At 53.8% G+C, this 16,252-nt stretch overlaps 1 protein-coding gene across 1 annotated transcript in view; it reads right to left on the bottom strand.

Moving 5' to 3' along the window:
- LOC124486461 (protein FAM222A-like) overlaps positions 1-16,252 on the bottom strand; it is a 46,224-nt gene that overhangs the window by 20,472 nt on the left and 9,500 nt on the right. Inside the window, exon 10 of the mRNA XM_047048060.1 lies at positions 1,498-1,646. Within this exon, the coding sequence (XP_046904016.1) occupies positions 1,498-1,646 (149 nt within the window). The remainder of the gene's footprint in view (positions 1-1,497; positions 1,647-16,252) is intronic.

Below are 16,252 nucleotides of genomic sequence, written 5' to 3'. Positions count from 1 at the left end.
GAGGCATGGGGAAACTGTTCTTTTTCTCTATTGATTCTAGCCCTGGCTCCCTCTGGCTTCTCCTCAATAGCAGGCCCTGAGAGGAAGTTGGCTAATCCTGTCGAAATTGGAAGGAGGGAATCGATGAAGACGCCTCCTTATTTTACTCCTTCACTCCTCCCCCCTCCATCTCTATTTTTTTTCCTTCCCTCTCTCTCTTTCTCTCCCTATTTTAGAGCAAATTAAAATATTCCTCATGCTAACAAACACCCACACAGCAAACCCCCCCCCCACACACACAGAAACACACACACACACACAGCAGCACACACACACACACACACACACACAAACACACTGAGCTATACCAGTAACCTTGCCCTCCCTCTGCCTCTTCCTCCATGCATAGTCAGGCCCAACAGGAGCTTCTCTGGGAGGGAATCGACCTGTGAGGCACACTGGGCAGCTGCTCCTATGGTCAGTCGTGTTTCATTTCCTCCTCCAAAACCAATCAGGGCTCTTTAAAACCTTTTCAGCCGGTCGCTGGGCAGAGAGCTGATACAATGTTCCCCAGATGAAGAAGAGCAGACCTTGCTATTTCCCCTTAAACCCCTCTAAGCTGAAGTAAAAACTGCTAAGTTAGTGTGCCACTTCTCTCCATACGCCCTTCCTTGTCTAATCGGCCTGTGGTTCAGGACTGCCATGTAAACAAAAGGCTCTACAGACTCCCGGAACCTTCTATTAGCAGAACAGACCCTCTCTGGCCCTGAGCACAGTACCGCCTCGCTCTGTTTGAGGCTAATCCCGCCGTTTCACGGAACCTTACCTCACAGGAGACTATCTAACGACTGTGCTCTAATCCCTGACTGGTCACAACTAGTCCAGCCAGATTCTAAAAGAACACTGTCAAGCCGTCCTCCTTATCCCCTTTCCAGTCCTCTGATGGGGGCTGGTGAGGGGACGGGAGCTAGCGTCCAGGGAGCAAACAGAGCAGCTGTCCTAGTTTATGGTGGTGGGGGAGAGCCAGGGACCAGACACATGTTTACCGACCCTCAGGGTCACTCTGGGCCAGAGAGGCACGTTAAACACTGGCTGCCCCCGGCCCCTGTTGCCACGACTGCAGAATCAGCACAGCTAAACAGCTCCCCTGCTTAACAATGAGCGGCGAAACAAAACTTCAATCCCGGGTCTAAAGTCTGACGTGAACAAAAACAAGGAAGAATGCCTCGGTATGGCTCGGGGGAGGGGTGAAACGGAGGGCACAAACAACTGCCGGCGGGGAAAAAAACGAAAGTTAATTTGTCCTTCACTCATTCCCAGTCTGTGGGTAAAGCGACCATGCCCATCATTCAGTATGAATGATGGATAGAGGACACTGGACAAACAAGCTGTCTTTCCACAGCTTCCAAGAAGGCTGACCCCCCCCTCCCTCTCCCCCAGCCCTCTCCCCCCCCCCCCCCCTCTCCCCCAGCCTCCCTCCCCCCAGCCTCCCTTCCCCTAGGCGTGGGCTCTACTCACATTTTCGGGCGAGGGCTTGCGGCGGCTCCAGGCTCTTGCTGGTGCACACCGGGTGGTGTTGAGGTGGAGGGTTCTGCCTCCTCTGCAGACAGGCCAGCATGGCAGGGCAGGAGCAACACAACAGCCTGGTCACTATTGAGGCCAACCTGAGGGAGGGAGGGAGGGAGGGAGGGAGAGGGGGAGAAGCAGGAGGATTAGAGCCAAGGCTTGCCTGGTATGTCCGGGCGGGTCAGTGAGAGCAGGGCTGGGTTTGGGGCTAGCTCCGCAGTGAAGGAGCTACGCTCCTCACAGAGAAGCTAATTGGGGGAGGCTGCTTCCAGCTGGCCGCCAGGCTGCTCTGTGCCTGGAATGAGAACCACACACCTGCAGCAGGGCACTAGCCTCGACCCCACACCATGCCCCTCCACGGCCTCACAGACACGTGATCACGCCAAGCTCCAGTCAATGAGACCGCAGCCAAACAAACACACAGACAGTAAACTGGAGCAAACCTCCGAATGCAGGAACATTCCTTCTGGGCTGGAGTGTGTGAGTGTTTGTGAGTGTGAGTGTGTGAGTGTTTGTGTGTTTGTGAGTGTGAGTGTGTGAGTGTGAGTGTGTGAGTGTTTGTGTGTTTGTGAGTGTGAGTGTGTGAGTGTTTGTGAGTGTGAGTGTGTGAGTGTTTGTGTGTTTGTGCGGTGATTGATGGCGTTATCTATGGACAGCAAAAAGAAGAAGAAAAAAATGGTAATGCTGAGAAAACAGCAGTCTGTCTGTGGCAACTTAACATGCGACAGCTCTGGGCGACTGTCAGGAAGGGTCTGGGGGTCTGTGAGAGAGAGAGAGAGAGAGAGAGAGAGACAGAGAGAGAGAGAGAGAGAGAGAGACAGAGCATGTGTGTGCAGAGCATGGTGGGGGGAGAGTGCCAGCCGTACATCAGGGCCAGTGACGGCCCTAATCAATCTCCCCCTCTGCCATAAATCTCCAGCTCCACCCCCTACCCCGTCCCACCCAATCCAACACCCCCCCCGCCCTCCTGCCAACCCCCCCCCCCCCCCCCCCTCCCCCCTGGAACTCAGGAGATGGGTGCTCTGCCAGCTTCCTTCCCCCCCAAAAAAAGGTAATCAGAGATGAGAGGAAAGGGGAGGAGCTGAGCCAGAGAGACAGGAAGTGCTTCTCTCTCTCTGGGCGCAGTCTCTCCAGCCAGATCCGGAGTCCCATTCCACATCACACTGGATGGAGCAGTCCAGTCAGAATGAAAGGCCCATCATTTATCAGAACTATACCTTGTCTCCTGGCACAATGATGATTACAATCTCCCTCCACACAGGCCACCTCCAGGGAAAGGACGACCACAACCCCGGCTTGAGATCCGTGCCATCGCCACCCCCTCTCTGCAGTAAGCGACCGTGTCTCCCACACCGCATGACGACTATCACATTACAGCTCTTAAGCTGGCCCCAAGCATCTCCTGTGTGTTTAAAGATGCTTCTCCTTGATGTGTGTGTGCGTGCGTGTGTGTGTCGTTCAGAACACGCTGTCAACGTTAGGCGGTGTCGTTTCCATCTGGGCCGACCGCCTCGCGTAGGAAAACAAAGAGCGCAGGTGGATATTTCATCTGGCCTGTCAGCGGCAGAGCTTCCTACAGTGAGGCGTCGCACATTATTGAAAAATGATTTCTCACGCGCCTGTCACAGGCTTGTCCCCAGTTATTTATTTTCCTGGTGAATCACTAAATGACCATTTAGGCACCTGCCATCAGTCCATTACTTTGGTTTTATGAATTATAATTTTAATGCGAAAGAAAGCAATTAACGTGATTAGGGGAGGAATGACAGGCAGCTCGGAAGACCTCCGCTTGCGTTTTCACTCATTTAGGACTAAATACAAACATTAACTTGCACAAAGGAGGTTGTGGATGCAGCAGAGGGGTTCTGATGAAGAAGCTTCTAAATTATATCCATCAAACCAGCTGTTAGAACTGTCAGAATGTTCCAGAACCATCCAGACTGAGCTTCCGTTGTAACATCTATCATGAAAAATCAGAAAGCAGTAGTCTAATTGATTGTTGCGAGTGTTCCCTCTCTCTCTCGCTCTCTCTCGCTCGCTCTCGCTCGCTCTCTCTCGCTCTCTCTCGCTCGCTCTCTCTCGCTCTCTCTCTCGGAAGGTTGGAGAGAAAAGGCTGGAGTTCTTTTTTCCCGCCAGGTGCCCCAGAAAGAGAGTGCAACAGCGGGGCCATTTCCTCTCTCACACAAGCCAGCCTGGCCCAAACACACAGGCACTTTGAGCTCATTACGGGCTATTCACAGGCTAAAAGCCTTTCTCTGTGTCCTCTCAGTGAGGACACTAATTTCACAACAAGCCCTCCCTCACAGCCCATTTGTTAAAGGCTGGTGGTGAAGGGAGAGGAAGGGATCCACACAGTGACTGCTCTCAGGGGGGAATGCCTCCACTGGTTCTTTCTCTCTCCCCCCTCCCCCCCCAGTGTTCTCCCTCCCTCCTTTCTCCAAAAATGAAAGACAATCGTGTAACTGCCCTCCATTATTCTTCATTTGCGCCTCACCAAATGCATTCTGGGACATTATCCTGCTCTGAAAGAGACCACTTTTATCTATTCCATTTCAAGAACCAATTTTCTCCTATTAGAGGCTGTAAGAGGGAGAGAGGAAGGAGGAAGTCTTTGACTGGTTTGTCTTGTCTCCCTGTCCTCTCATCTCTCTGTGATTCAGCTTTGTGTACTATCTCCCCCAAACCCAGTGCTCCCCACACCAACCCATCCTATCACATCCTAAAAACAGTAGACAGGACAAGAACAACCCCCTCACCAACTTCCACACTAAAAACCTGGTGGTCAAAATGTATGAGAGAGCACACAACCACTAGCCTGACCCGCCAGATGGTGTGTTACACATATCCATCAGGGAAGTCGTCCTTGGAAACGGGGCAGGCATTTTCCAAAAGTTATTGGCAGGTGATTGGACGAACCATCTGTCTATCACTGACTATCCACCATGCCTGTACCTGTCAGTAGTTTTCACTGTGGTTCGGGTTCAAATGAATAACTTGGAAGCTTGGCAAGATGGATTCTCGCGTGGCGGTGATGTCGCCAATCCAGCTGTCTCGCAAGGTGACACGACCCCCCCCCCCCATCAGCCCTGGGTGGAAAACACCTGCACACAGCTCAGTCATTAAAGCCTCTGCTCTCTCATTACAAGCAGGCTGGGATATCTCCAAAGCCGGCCAGTCAATCTGACGGCTCCTTCCACATCCTCCTGCCCACTCCCACAGCAGGGCTGGGGTTAGGGGGGTGGGACATCGATCCCAGGAGATGGGGGCGTGGGGGGGCGAAGCTGGAAGAAGGAGGCGGTGGGCTTGTGCTGCTGGGAGAAGAGAGGGAATTTCTGCGTTAAAAGGTTCTTAAACTGCAGCAGAGGTCACAGGGGACATCTCTCTGCACTCTGAGCTGTCTACCCAGATAAGCATCCTGCCAGGTGGGGAGAGGCAGCAGGGGGAAGGGGCTGGTCACGGCTGAGTAGAGAGTGTGTGTGTGGAGGAGTGGTGGCTGTCTAGAGTGTCTCTCTGGAGTTAACAAATGAGGCAATCATCACACTTCTTTTGAGACTGTCTCAGCTTGCCCCAACTCTCACCCTCCACCCTGCCTCAGTCCACCCAGCAACACTCTCGCCCTCTTCTCTGTATTCCCCCCCCCTCCCTCCCTCCCCCCCCTCCCTCCCTCCCTCCCTCCCTCCCCCCCTCCCTCCCTCCCTCCCTCCCCCCCCTCCCTCCCTCCCTCCCTCCTCCTCTCCTCTCTGTCCTGTTCCAGGAGCCAGCCTGTTCCTGCGCGGGGTGGGGCGTGGGTCTAATTGAATGGTGACCCTGCCGGCTCACGGCAGGAGACCCCATGGAGCTCTTTGTACGAGCTGCGTCTTCACTCTTAATAAGCCCAAACAAGTTAATCCAATCGACACACTCAAACCCTTTCTTTTGCTTTAACAAGGCACTGCCTCTACCCCCCTAATCCCCAGCCTCCCCCCCTCCCCTCACCCTACCCCACCCCACCCCCCCCACCATGCCTCTACATGAATGGTCGGTGAGTGAAAGGGCCCATTAGGGAAGGCTGGCAGTAACTCCCCCCCCCCCCCACCCAGCCCTTAACTCTGCTCCCCACTAAAGCATACAGTATACACACACACACGCACATTTGCACACATGCATGTTTACCCTATGCAATCCAACACAAGCACACAGACAGAAACAATGAAGGCACTATGTATCCACACCCCAACGAGACCCCCGACTCACACAACGAGACAGAGGCTCCCACAGATCGCACGCACACATCAACACACACACACCACAAACACACACACCGCAAACACACACACGTAAATCCCGAGAGGACATGTGCCAATAGGCATGCACACTGAGACGTAAATTACAGTATTGTTAACAAACCTTCCTAGTTCCACAAACAACAGCCACCGGCTCCACAACAATGCAAGCCCCTGGTCATGTTCACCCAACTGCCCCAGACAACCCAGCACACCAGCACAGCAAACAAGCAGACAAACAAAAGGCTATTGTGTGTTCAAGCCCACAGGAATGGCTTGGAAGTTGAAGAATTACTCCAATAAAGTATAGTTAAGGGGGGGGGGGGGGAGTGAGATCAAATTTGATGCCTCTGTCAACAACGAGTGAATACAGGGCAACAAAGTCCTTGAACAGTTTTTAAATTCTTTTTTTTTGTCTTTGTTTTTTGCAGAGGAGTCTTTAACGATCACCGAGATCTCTGGGTGTTAGTCAGAACCCAGGGAAGCCATGTCTGGAGGCCCGGAGGGATCCGGCCATGCCGTGGAGTCCCAGTCCACTCTGGGATGCAGGGGAGGAATGCAGAGCCACGTTGCCCCACTAAGCAGCCTGTCATCTCTTATCAAGGCACGCCTGCCTAGACTAATGTCAAGCCTGTTCCAGCAACAACCACTAATGGAGCTCTCGGATCACAGCTGCATCTTCATGCAGAGTTGGTTCCAGTTACCAGGAAAGGTTGCAGAAAGCAGTGAACCGTGCCGTCATGACCACGCCAGAACCTCCCATGTCTGTCTAATGAAATCAAACGCGGACCGCAGTGGTTGAGACCGTAGGAAGCTGTGCAAACCGCCAACTACAGCTATTTTATACCGTGTATGTACTTGACGATTTTCGATGATTTTGACATCAGCTTTGCTCTTGTTTCGCTCCAGTAAACACGTGGGGACTGGGGGGGGGGGGGGCAGTGTGACTGGGTGAGGGGGGCAGTGTGGCTGGGTGAGGGGGGCAGTGTGACTGGGTGAGGGAGGCAGTGAGGCTGGGTGAGGGGGCAGTGTGGGTGGGTGAGGGGGGCAGTGTGACTGGGTGAGGGGGGCAGTGTGACTGGGTGAGGGGGCAGTGTGACTGGGTGAGGGGGGCAGTGTGACTGGGTGAGGGGGGCAGTGTGACTGGGTGAGGGGGCAGTGTGACTGGGTGAGGGGGCAGTGTGACTAGGTGAGGGGGCAGTGTGACTGGGTGAGGGGGGCAGTGTGACTGGGTGAGGGGGGCAGTGTGGCAGTGTGAGTGAAGGGGACAGTGTGACTAGGTGAGGGGGCAGTGTGACTGGGTGAGGGGGCAGTGTGACTGGGTGAGGGGGCAGTGTGACTAGGTGAGGGGGCAGTGTGGCTGGGTGAGGGGGCAGTGTGACTAGGTGAGGGGGCAGTGTGGGTGAGGGGGCAGTGTGACTGGGTGAGGGGCAGTGTGACTGGGTGAGGGGGGGCAGTGTGGGTGAGGGGGGCAGTGTGGCTGGGTGAGGGGGGCAGTGTGGGTGAGGGGGGCAGTGTGGCTGGGTGAGGGGGGCAGTGTGGCTGGGTGAGGGGGGCAGCGTGGGTGAGGGGGCAGTGTGACTGGGTGAGATGGCAGTGTGGGTGAGGGGGGCAGTGTGGCAGTGTTTGGTGGTCCACGGAGCCTGCAGTGCTTCTGGCTGATGAGGGGATACGAACTGCCTGTCACTGAGACTGCTGGAGGTGCACGATCATCTGTTCTCCTGGCTTTGGGGGGCGCTTGTTTTGCTGCGCCGTGGCAGCCTGCATGTGGGTCGCTGTGGTGCAGTACGCTCATTGCCCCTCGTGACGGCAACTTCCTGAGTGACACATTCGGGGAAGTTCTTCTCGTCACCTCATCTCGAGCTGGTGGAACGCTCCGCAGAGAGGAGTTCTCAACTCCGGATGAAAAATTACATTCATCAGCGAACTCTGCGATAAGGAGGCTCTCTGAGATAAGGACGCCCGTCTTGAGCAGAACTCCCAATCCAAATAACGTAAATTCAAGCATTTGTTCACATCTTTAATTACTCCTCACTCTCTCCTACTCTGCGCCGTCATATGCGATACACAGAGCCCCAAAATATCCTGACAAAACAGCGAAGCTGCTTTGCATAGAGCCATGCAACAATTCATATTATCTTTTCTGTTCATGGATTAGGACCGCGACAATAAAATAAGGCTCCTATTCTATCTCGCCCTCCCCTCCTTCCCCTCCTTGCTCTCTGCTGCGCGTCTTTCCCTTTCACGGTTTTGTTCTTTGTTTGTTGTGCTGTCATCGCTCGGCTTGCCTCCCTCGACATCAAAGAGGCGCTAACGTCATTTAAGGCCGAAACGGAAGGCAAGTAAACAGGGAGGGAGGGAGGAAGAGGAGGGAGGGAGGAAGAGGAGGGAGGAAGAGGAGGGAGCAGGGGCTTGTGGAGAGGATAGAAGGGAAGTCCACTTTCAAGTCCACCGTGGCGGCTCAGTTAACGGGAGGTCAATAAATCAATGGCAAATAATTCAAACCAAACAATGGGATTTCTCATTCCATTAAGCGTGACCCTACATTCCAGCCTCCGCTCGTCCAGATGACCCCAATTCCTCTGATGCAAAGGGGCAGGCCAAGTGTTTTTCCCTACCGGAGGCCAACACAGATGAACAGGCCAATCACGCGAGGAGTTCCTGGGTCCACGCGAGGCTGACAGGCCAATCAAACAGAGCACATTCTAGGAGCTGACACTGATGTCATTCCACAGAACACATGCAAACGTCTCCACTGGATTCATAAACACTGGAACTAAAAAGACCGAGCAGGTGTTTCTCTCTGAACAAGCAGACACTAGTTCAGACCCAGCCGTCGTGGCGCTGGGTCCTAGTGCCTGAAGCACAGCTGTTATCCTCCTGCTCTCCCACAGCTGGCCCTGACCGCAGAGGGAACACGGCCTGCTGCAGGGACAGAGGTGAGAGAGCCTTACTTCCTGATCACCTGCTGCCAACGCTCAGATACAGACAGCTGGCCCGACGGCCCAGACAGACAGACAGGCGGATACCAGGCACATGTGCAGACAGACAGACAGACAGACAGACATATAGGCAGACAGACGTGTAGATGAGCAGGCTGTTGGACAGGCAGACCACCAGCCTGCCAACTAGCCAGCCAGCCAGCCGGCCAGACAGACAGACAACATCATCACCAAACCTTTCCCAGAGCCGCTGACTGGCTATGAAAACCCGAGCAAGGCCAGAGAGCTCTGCGAGCTGAACAGTTAGAGTATGTAGACGTCCAGGGTCAGCGGGCGGTGATCTGTCAACTAAAAGACAGATCGAACCCGGGAGGAGCTGGAGTGGTGTTTAACCTCCGGCTTAAGTTCGGTCCACAACTCAAACGCCCCGGCCAATCAGACACAGCCTCCTCCCTCTCTTCCTCCTCCCTCTCCTCCTCCTCCCTCTCCTCCTCCTCCCTCTACAGCACCTGCACAGTGCTCTCAAAGCAACCCCGGCTGGAAAGGTTTAAAATAGTCGGCACTTTCCCTCACAAAAGCTGTGTGATAAGGTGCCCTGCTATAGGGGACTGTGACCAACTCAGGAGGGAGAGGAGGAGGAGGAGGAGGAGGAGAGGCAGGAGGAGGAGAGGGAGGAGGACGAGGAGGAGGAGGAGGAGGACGAGGAGAGGCAGGAGGAGGAGAGGGAGGAGGAGGAGGAGGTGGAGGAGGAGGGAAGAGGTGCAGGGGGCCATCTGACAGATAGCAGCAGCATGTGCACAGTGGTTATCTCCACCTTCCACAGAATTCTGTAACAATTTGGAATTTTTATGGCCATTATATGTATCATTCTCTGAGGATTACAACGTTGACATGCAATTTATCAAGGTCAAAGTAGGATCCGGGACATTAAGAAAGAAATTAATTCCAGACTTGAATGTACCAGCCAGCCCGTAGATTAGCACAACAACAGCCCCAGCTACGTCCCCGCAGAAACAGCCTCGCTCCGAGCCCGGCGCGAGCAGGAAGTTGAATAGAGTCATTTCCTATGACTGATGTTGCCTGTGTGGAAGTTGAAGGTAATCAGTGTTCCTCGCACATCACAACCGCCAGCGTCAAATAGCCCCGGAGGCATGTGTTCCCGTGGCCCTCCGGCTGGCTCCTGCTGCTCTGGGCCGGCTCCTGCTGCTCTGGGCCGGCCCGCACAGCTCCAAGGCCGGCTTTGTCCTTCACCAGAGACAGGTAACACTGCCAAGACCCAGTAATTAGTGCAGATGGAGGCCGTAATATGCTCCTCAGCTCCCGGCAGAGCCAGCGGGGCAGAGAATTCTAATTCTAATTCATACTAATTCAATTCGGAAGCACTCTGGACACCTTGCTGAGGGCGGGTGATAAAAGAGGGCGAGGCAGACCGTTTCCCGGAAGCACGGAGAAACATGGAAAGGAGACGCGCACACGGGGCTGGGGGGGCGGGGGGGGGGGGGGGCACCCCGTGGGGCACGCCGTCGCACCTAAACGCCGCTGTGTATCTCCTTTCTCCGTCGGACAACAAACCCCTCCAAGTTGACCTCAGCCCTTACAACAGGGGCCCTATCAATAATTCAACAGTCATCTAAAAACCCATTTTCACCGGGCCCCTGCTTTTGCTGTCGCCACCTTCCCTCCTCCTCGCTCCTCGCTCCCTCCCCCCCTTTTTTTGGTGGAGATCTAGTTAGAGATCTCATTAGCATGAGAAAGCAAGCTGGTAATTGTCTTCGCCCTACTGAGTGTTCCCCGGGTGGGGGATTAGAGAGAGAGCGAGCGGCTCCAACCCAGAGCACAGATGCTGCCCACCACCACCACCCACTCCAGATTAGATTAGGACGCAAAGGATAAAACCGCCCAGCGACTTCAAACACTATTAAATACAAAGCACAAGCAGGAAGTTAAAACCTATACCCACTTCTATTCACCTCTCCCCCCCCCCCCCCCCCCCCCCACTCTGGGCACACACACACACGCAACTGTTGACCCCTCTGGCTTCTCTTTAAAAAATTCCTTTCTTTAATCTACTAATATGCTTTACTGTTGAAAATCGGAATTGAGGAAGGCAGCTTAAACATCTGTCTCTCCCCCTCTCCCCCTCTCCCCCTCTCCCCCTCTCCCCTCCCCCTCCCCCCCTCCCCCTCCCCCTCCCTCTCCCTCTCCCTCTCCCTCTCCCCCTCCCTCTCTCTCTCTCTCTCTCTCTCTCATATAGGTGCTGTTTGGAGCTGGATGTCCCTGAAGCAGGCCTGCGGCCACCCTGTCCGTCACTAACCCCCCCCAGCACGCAGCCTCATCCAGAGGTGTCACATTTCGGCTTCCCCTGCCTGGGATCAGCACTTCAAACACACCAGCGCCTCTCCTCCCTCCTCCCCTGACCTTTCCATGGAGATCATCCATTTAGCCCTTTGGGTTTATTCCACAAACAGTCAACCATCACAACCAAAAAGGCATGGAATTTACCTCAGAGGCAGAACTCTGGATCCATATACAGTGAGCTTCACAAGGGTTTTGTAGCTTTCACCGGCTTTCGCCAATCCAATGTTTCCCTCCACCTCACGTCCTGATAGATATGGACCCTTTTCTCTCGCTGTCAGTGGGTCTGAATGACCACACAGCCCTGATCCATATCAGTGATCGTTGATGCAAATCACAATTGTAGGACGGAGAGATCAGATTGCTCTCTGAAGTCAACAGAAAGAGCACAGTGGAAGCCCTGCAGTGTCAAAATCTTTTGATCCAATTCCTTTTTTCGTGAGGAGGGAGGGGTGAGGGGAGGCCTGATTGAATGAAGAACATTTTTTCGACTTCAAGCACGGCAATGAAGTAGGAAGTGCTGGACAAAAGCATGTCAGTGGAGCCCTCATAAACACATGAGACCTCACACACAGACAACCTCCCAGGCTGATGTTCACCTGACCTGGGGCTGGGGGGGCAGCTGGGGGGCTGGGGGGGCAGCTGGGGGGCTGGGGGGGCGGCTGGGGGGCTAAAGGGGTTGGGGGACAGGGGGGCTGGGGGACTGGGGGTCTAAAAGGGTTGGGGGAAGAGGGCTAAAGGGGCTGGGGGGCTACAGAGGGCAGACACAGGAGGCCAGTAAAAGTTTCACATTTCCCTCGCTACTTCGGCCCTTAAGTACCAGCACAGCTTCCTGCGTTCACGCCTGGACAACCTCCACACACACTCTCAGCCACGACAAGGCTAACCAATCAGAGCGGGAGACAAGCCGAGAGGAGGGACCTCAGCAGAGCTCCCCCCGCGATCACACTCTACATCCTCCAATCGGATCCGGCGGTGGAGACCACACCTGGAGAAGGCCAGACCACCTTTTCAGAGGTCAGAGGTCAGCCGTGCCAAACCGAGTGGATAAAGATCTCCCCTGACTGTCTTCCTGTTCTTCCTGATTGGACTGGCCGGCCTTGCCTTCCCTCAGAGAGCCTTCTGCTCTGTGGTAATCATCTCCAGTCAGAGTAATGAGGAGACCAAGGCTGTCTCCCTGCCCACACCCCGGGCATCCATGACTGTCTTTGATAGACACTAATTCTAGTTTCATCTATAAAGCTCCTCTCATGCATTTTTAATAGAATCTATTACTTTAGGATTAAATTATAAAAGACTGTCCTCCTTAAATTTTTTATAGTTTGCATAATTGGTATCAAGGGCCGAATGCGAGTTATAAAAACCCAGTTTATACGGGGCAGAGTGCCGGAACGGGCCAAGCAAAACCACAGAACCTTGTCTGTACACAAAAGACACGCCTGGAGAGGCTCAAGCATACACACGCGCCCACACAAAGACGCACGTAAACACACACACTGACACACACACACACAGCAGCCTATGGTGGTTTGGCAGGCGAGGGAACCTGTGACAGACGGAGTCACCTGACAGTAACCCCATTTTGAACCAGTCCAGGGACACCTGCAGCCAGCCATGCGCCCCTAACGTCCACGCTCCTGAAGGGAAACACCAAAAACGACTTACCCCCCCAGTCCCCACAGCCTGCGATCACAATGCTCAGTCAGGCTAAAGGGAGAGCAGACCACCCGGGGGTTAAACATCCCCAAACGCCAACATGGCCTCTATTCTCTTCGACAGAAAGCAAAAAGTGAAACTGAAATCTCAGGCTACGTCCTGTAAACTAGAGCATACCCTGGAAATCAGTAAATGTCACCGTCCCCCCAAACTCGCACTGTAGGGATATCCCACCCCCCCCCCCCTCCTGTCCGCTGGTGGCAGCTAACCGGCATTTCTGAATCAGGGGAAAATACTTGCCAGCGTATGAATTATTAAGCGTGGGCCCTGGCGCTAAGCAGGGTGAAGCCGGAGCGGTTCTTCACAGCTCTGTTAAGACGACAGCATCAGGAACCCTGGACGCCGTCCTATCAGATTTTTTGTCACCAGGAATAGACAATTTACAACAGGGGGCCTTTTTCAATTTATTCATTGTGCTGTCACCGCAGTTTTCAACCAACCAACCTTGCCAGTGTCACCATTGCCTTGCCTCACACACCCTCCCCCCCACACACACATATCGGCTGGAGGCGGGGGCCCCCAACACACCAAACGCCTGCGTAGGACAGGGGTTCCACAGCGGCACAGGAGAGGAAAGAGAGAGAGAGAGCTCACAGACTGGGCCCATCTGAACTGGCCTGGGTAACTAGCTAACTACGCTGTCTGGAACTCTGGCTGTCTGGAACTCTGACTGCATGGCTGACTGGCTGTCTGTCTGGCTGTCTGGCTGTCTGTCTGTCTGGCTGTCTGGCTGTCTGGCTGTCTGGCTGACTGGCTGACTGGCTGTCTGTCTGGCTGTCTGGCTGTCTGGCCGGGGAAGATAGGCCAGAGGAGAAAGTAGTCAGCTAAATGATCCCACTACAGACTTCCTGACGCTGTCTGAAGAGCGAGGCTTAGCGTGCTGTTTAGGCACCGGAGATCAGAGACAGAAAGAGAGAGGGAGCAGGAGGATGTGAGCGAGACGGAGACAGAGAGATACAGAGAGATAGAGAGAGAGAGATAGATAGACGGAGAGAGACAGCGAGAGAGGTGGAGAGAGAGGGAGACAGACGGATACAGAGAGAGGAAGAGAGAGAGATAGACAAAGAGAGATAGACAGAGAGAGAGAGAGAGAGAGAGAGAGAGAGAGAGAGAGAGAGAAAAAGAGAGAGAGAGAGAGAAAGAGAGATAACTGGACTCATTACAGCCCGCCAAGAGAGCCCAGAGTGGGCACCATGCTTTGAAAAGAACAAAGACATCTCAATCACCAACAGAACACTCACGTTGATGTGAATAATTTAGCCATACATGAAAAAAAGCCTAAAAGCCTAAATCAAGCTGGCAAAAATGCAATGCTTTAAGAAGTGGACGAGAGCTTGTTTTGGTGGTCCCTGGCCCACGTTAACACAGCCCTGACAAGTCAAGGTACTGTAAACCAACTGTCACCGCATGCAAGGCTTTCCATTTACAGCTCAAAGGACCCTCCTTTCCCAGGCAGGCTGCAGTGTACCTTCCCCTTGGTGTAAATACTACAACCACAGTCGACGGCAGGTGGAAAGAAAAGGTCAAAAACATTTAGAAAAAAAGGCTTTTAACACAGCATTTCCCATAAATAGAAAGTACCATTGGTATTTTGTTCGTTGAAATGCTTCGAAAAAGCTGCTTGACCCTCAGAGCAATCTGAAGAGTCACCCCATCTCCTGAAGAAGGCTGATGTCAGACGAGGCCCTTGGGAATAGATTGTGGAATGAAAGGCGAGGATGCCAGATAAATGTGATCACAGCCAAGAACTCTGCCCTCATCCTGCTACAGAATTCTTACACTGAAATACCCACTCCCCTTTCACCCACACACACACACAAACGCTCATCACACACTGAGACACATACACACACACAGACACACACACACAAACGCTCATCACACACTGAGACACATACACACACACAGACACACACACACAAACGCTCATCACACACTGAGACACATACACACACACAGACACACACACACAAACGCTCATCACACACTGAGACACATACACACACACACAGACACACGCACACAAACGCTCATCACACACTGAGACACATACACACACACACAGACACACGCACACAAACGCTCATCACACACTGAGACACATACACACAGACACACACACACACACACACAAACGCTCATCACACACTGAGACACATACACACACACACAGACACACGCACACAAACGCTCATCACACACTGAGACACATACACACACACACAGACACACACACACATACACACACACACAGACACACGCACACAGACACACACACACATACACACACACACAGACACACACACACAAACGCTCATCACACACTGAGACACATACACACACACACATACACACACACACAGACACACACACAGTGCCAACAATCCCAGTGAGGGCAGTGTTTGTTTGGGAGACAAGGTGACCCTGTTGCCGGGGGCCTGTGAACAGATACAATGAAGACCTCTCATCTCTACACTCCCAGCCGGCTGCACTGGGGCCAGGGAGGGAGGAGGGGAGGAGGAGGGGGTATTACAACACCCCAGCACTGACAGTCTTAACCCCCCCACCTCCCCCCCCATACCCATTCAGAGAACCCCCTGAGATGTCTCCTTTCACGTCCCGCACAGACGGAGCAGAACCCCCCCGGAGCCCCCCGGAGCCCCCCCGCCCCGTGGCCCAGAGAGGAGCAGGCGACAGATGGAGGGGCTATTGAGTGAAGGATCGCGGCGGCGGTGGCGGAGGCGGCTCCACATCCTGCAGGAGACAAAGAGGGAGCGGGTCAAGAGTGCCGCCCCGGTGGGGAGGGGGCCGCGGCAGGCCCCTGCTCAGCTATGTCAGGGTTAGGGTTAGGCCTCTGGAGCCCAGAGAGCAGAAGACGTCACTTACGGAGGAGAGAGGGAGGGAGGGAGGGAGGGAGGGAGGGATTTAGGTTGTGTGTGTGGTTGTGGTCTGACTTTGTGTGTCCGTGTTAGCCTGTGGCTGTGGTGTGTGTGTGTGGCGCGAGGGCGTGGGCTGCGGTGGCATTCTCAGACGCTGGCGGTGGCGCGGGTCATTGTGAGGACAGCCTGTAGAGTGTTGGTGTTGAACCTCAGGACTGCAAACACACAGGAGGCCATGTCCTCCCTCACGTCTGAGGGCTGGAGGAGGGACACACACACACACAACCACACCCAGGTGGACCCTCTCCTCTCTGGACAGACTAACAACCCACCCTCTACTCATGTTCTCTCTGGCGCACACTGACAAACACAGGAGTTTCCAAAACAAAGTGGGAACACTGTTTAGCAGTTGAAATAACTGTATACCTATTCAAATGATAAACAACGTCATTGCATCTGGTGGTAATTCAATTTGTTCTTGTGCTCCTAAAGTACTGCATATTAACAGGAGGAATACAGATACCGGACTACTTTCTAAATAATTGCAGTCGCA

The sequence above is a fragment of the Hypomesus transpacificus genome, chromosome 24, assembly GCF_021917145.1.
Source record: "Hypomesus transpacificus isolate Combined female chromosome 24, fHypTra1, whole genome shotgun sequence".
In the NCBI taxonomy this organism is placed as follows: domain Eukaryota; kingdom Metazoa; phylum Chordata; class Actinopteri; order Osmeriformes; family Osmeridae; genus Hypomesus; species Hypomesus transpacificus.
The sequence above is the reverse complement of the archived record's forward strand: the minus strand, read 5'-3'. Positions and strand labels throughout refer to the sequence as shown.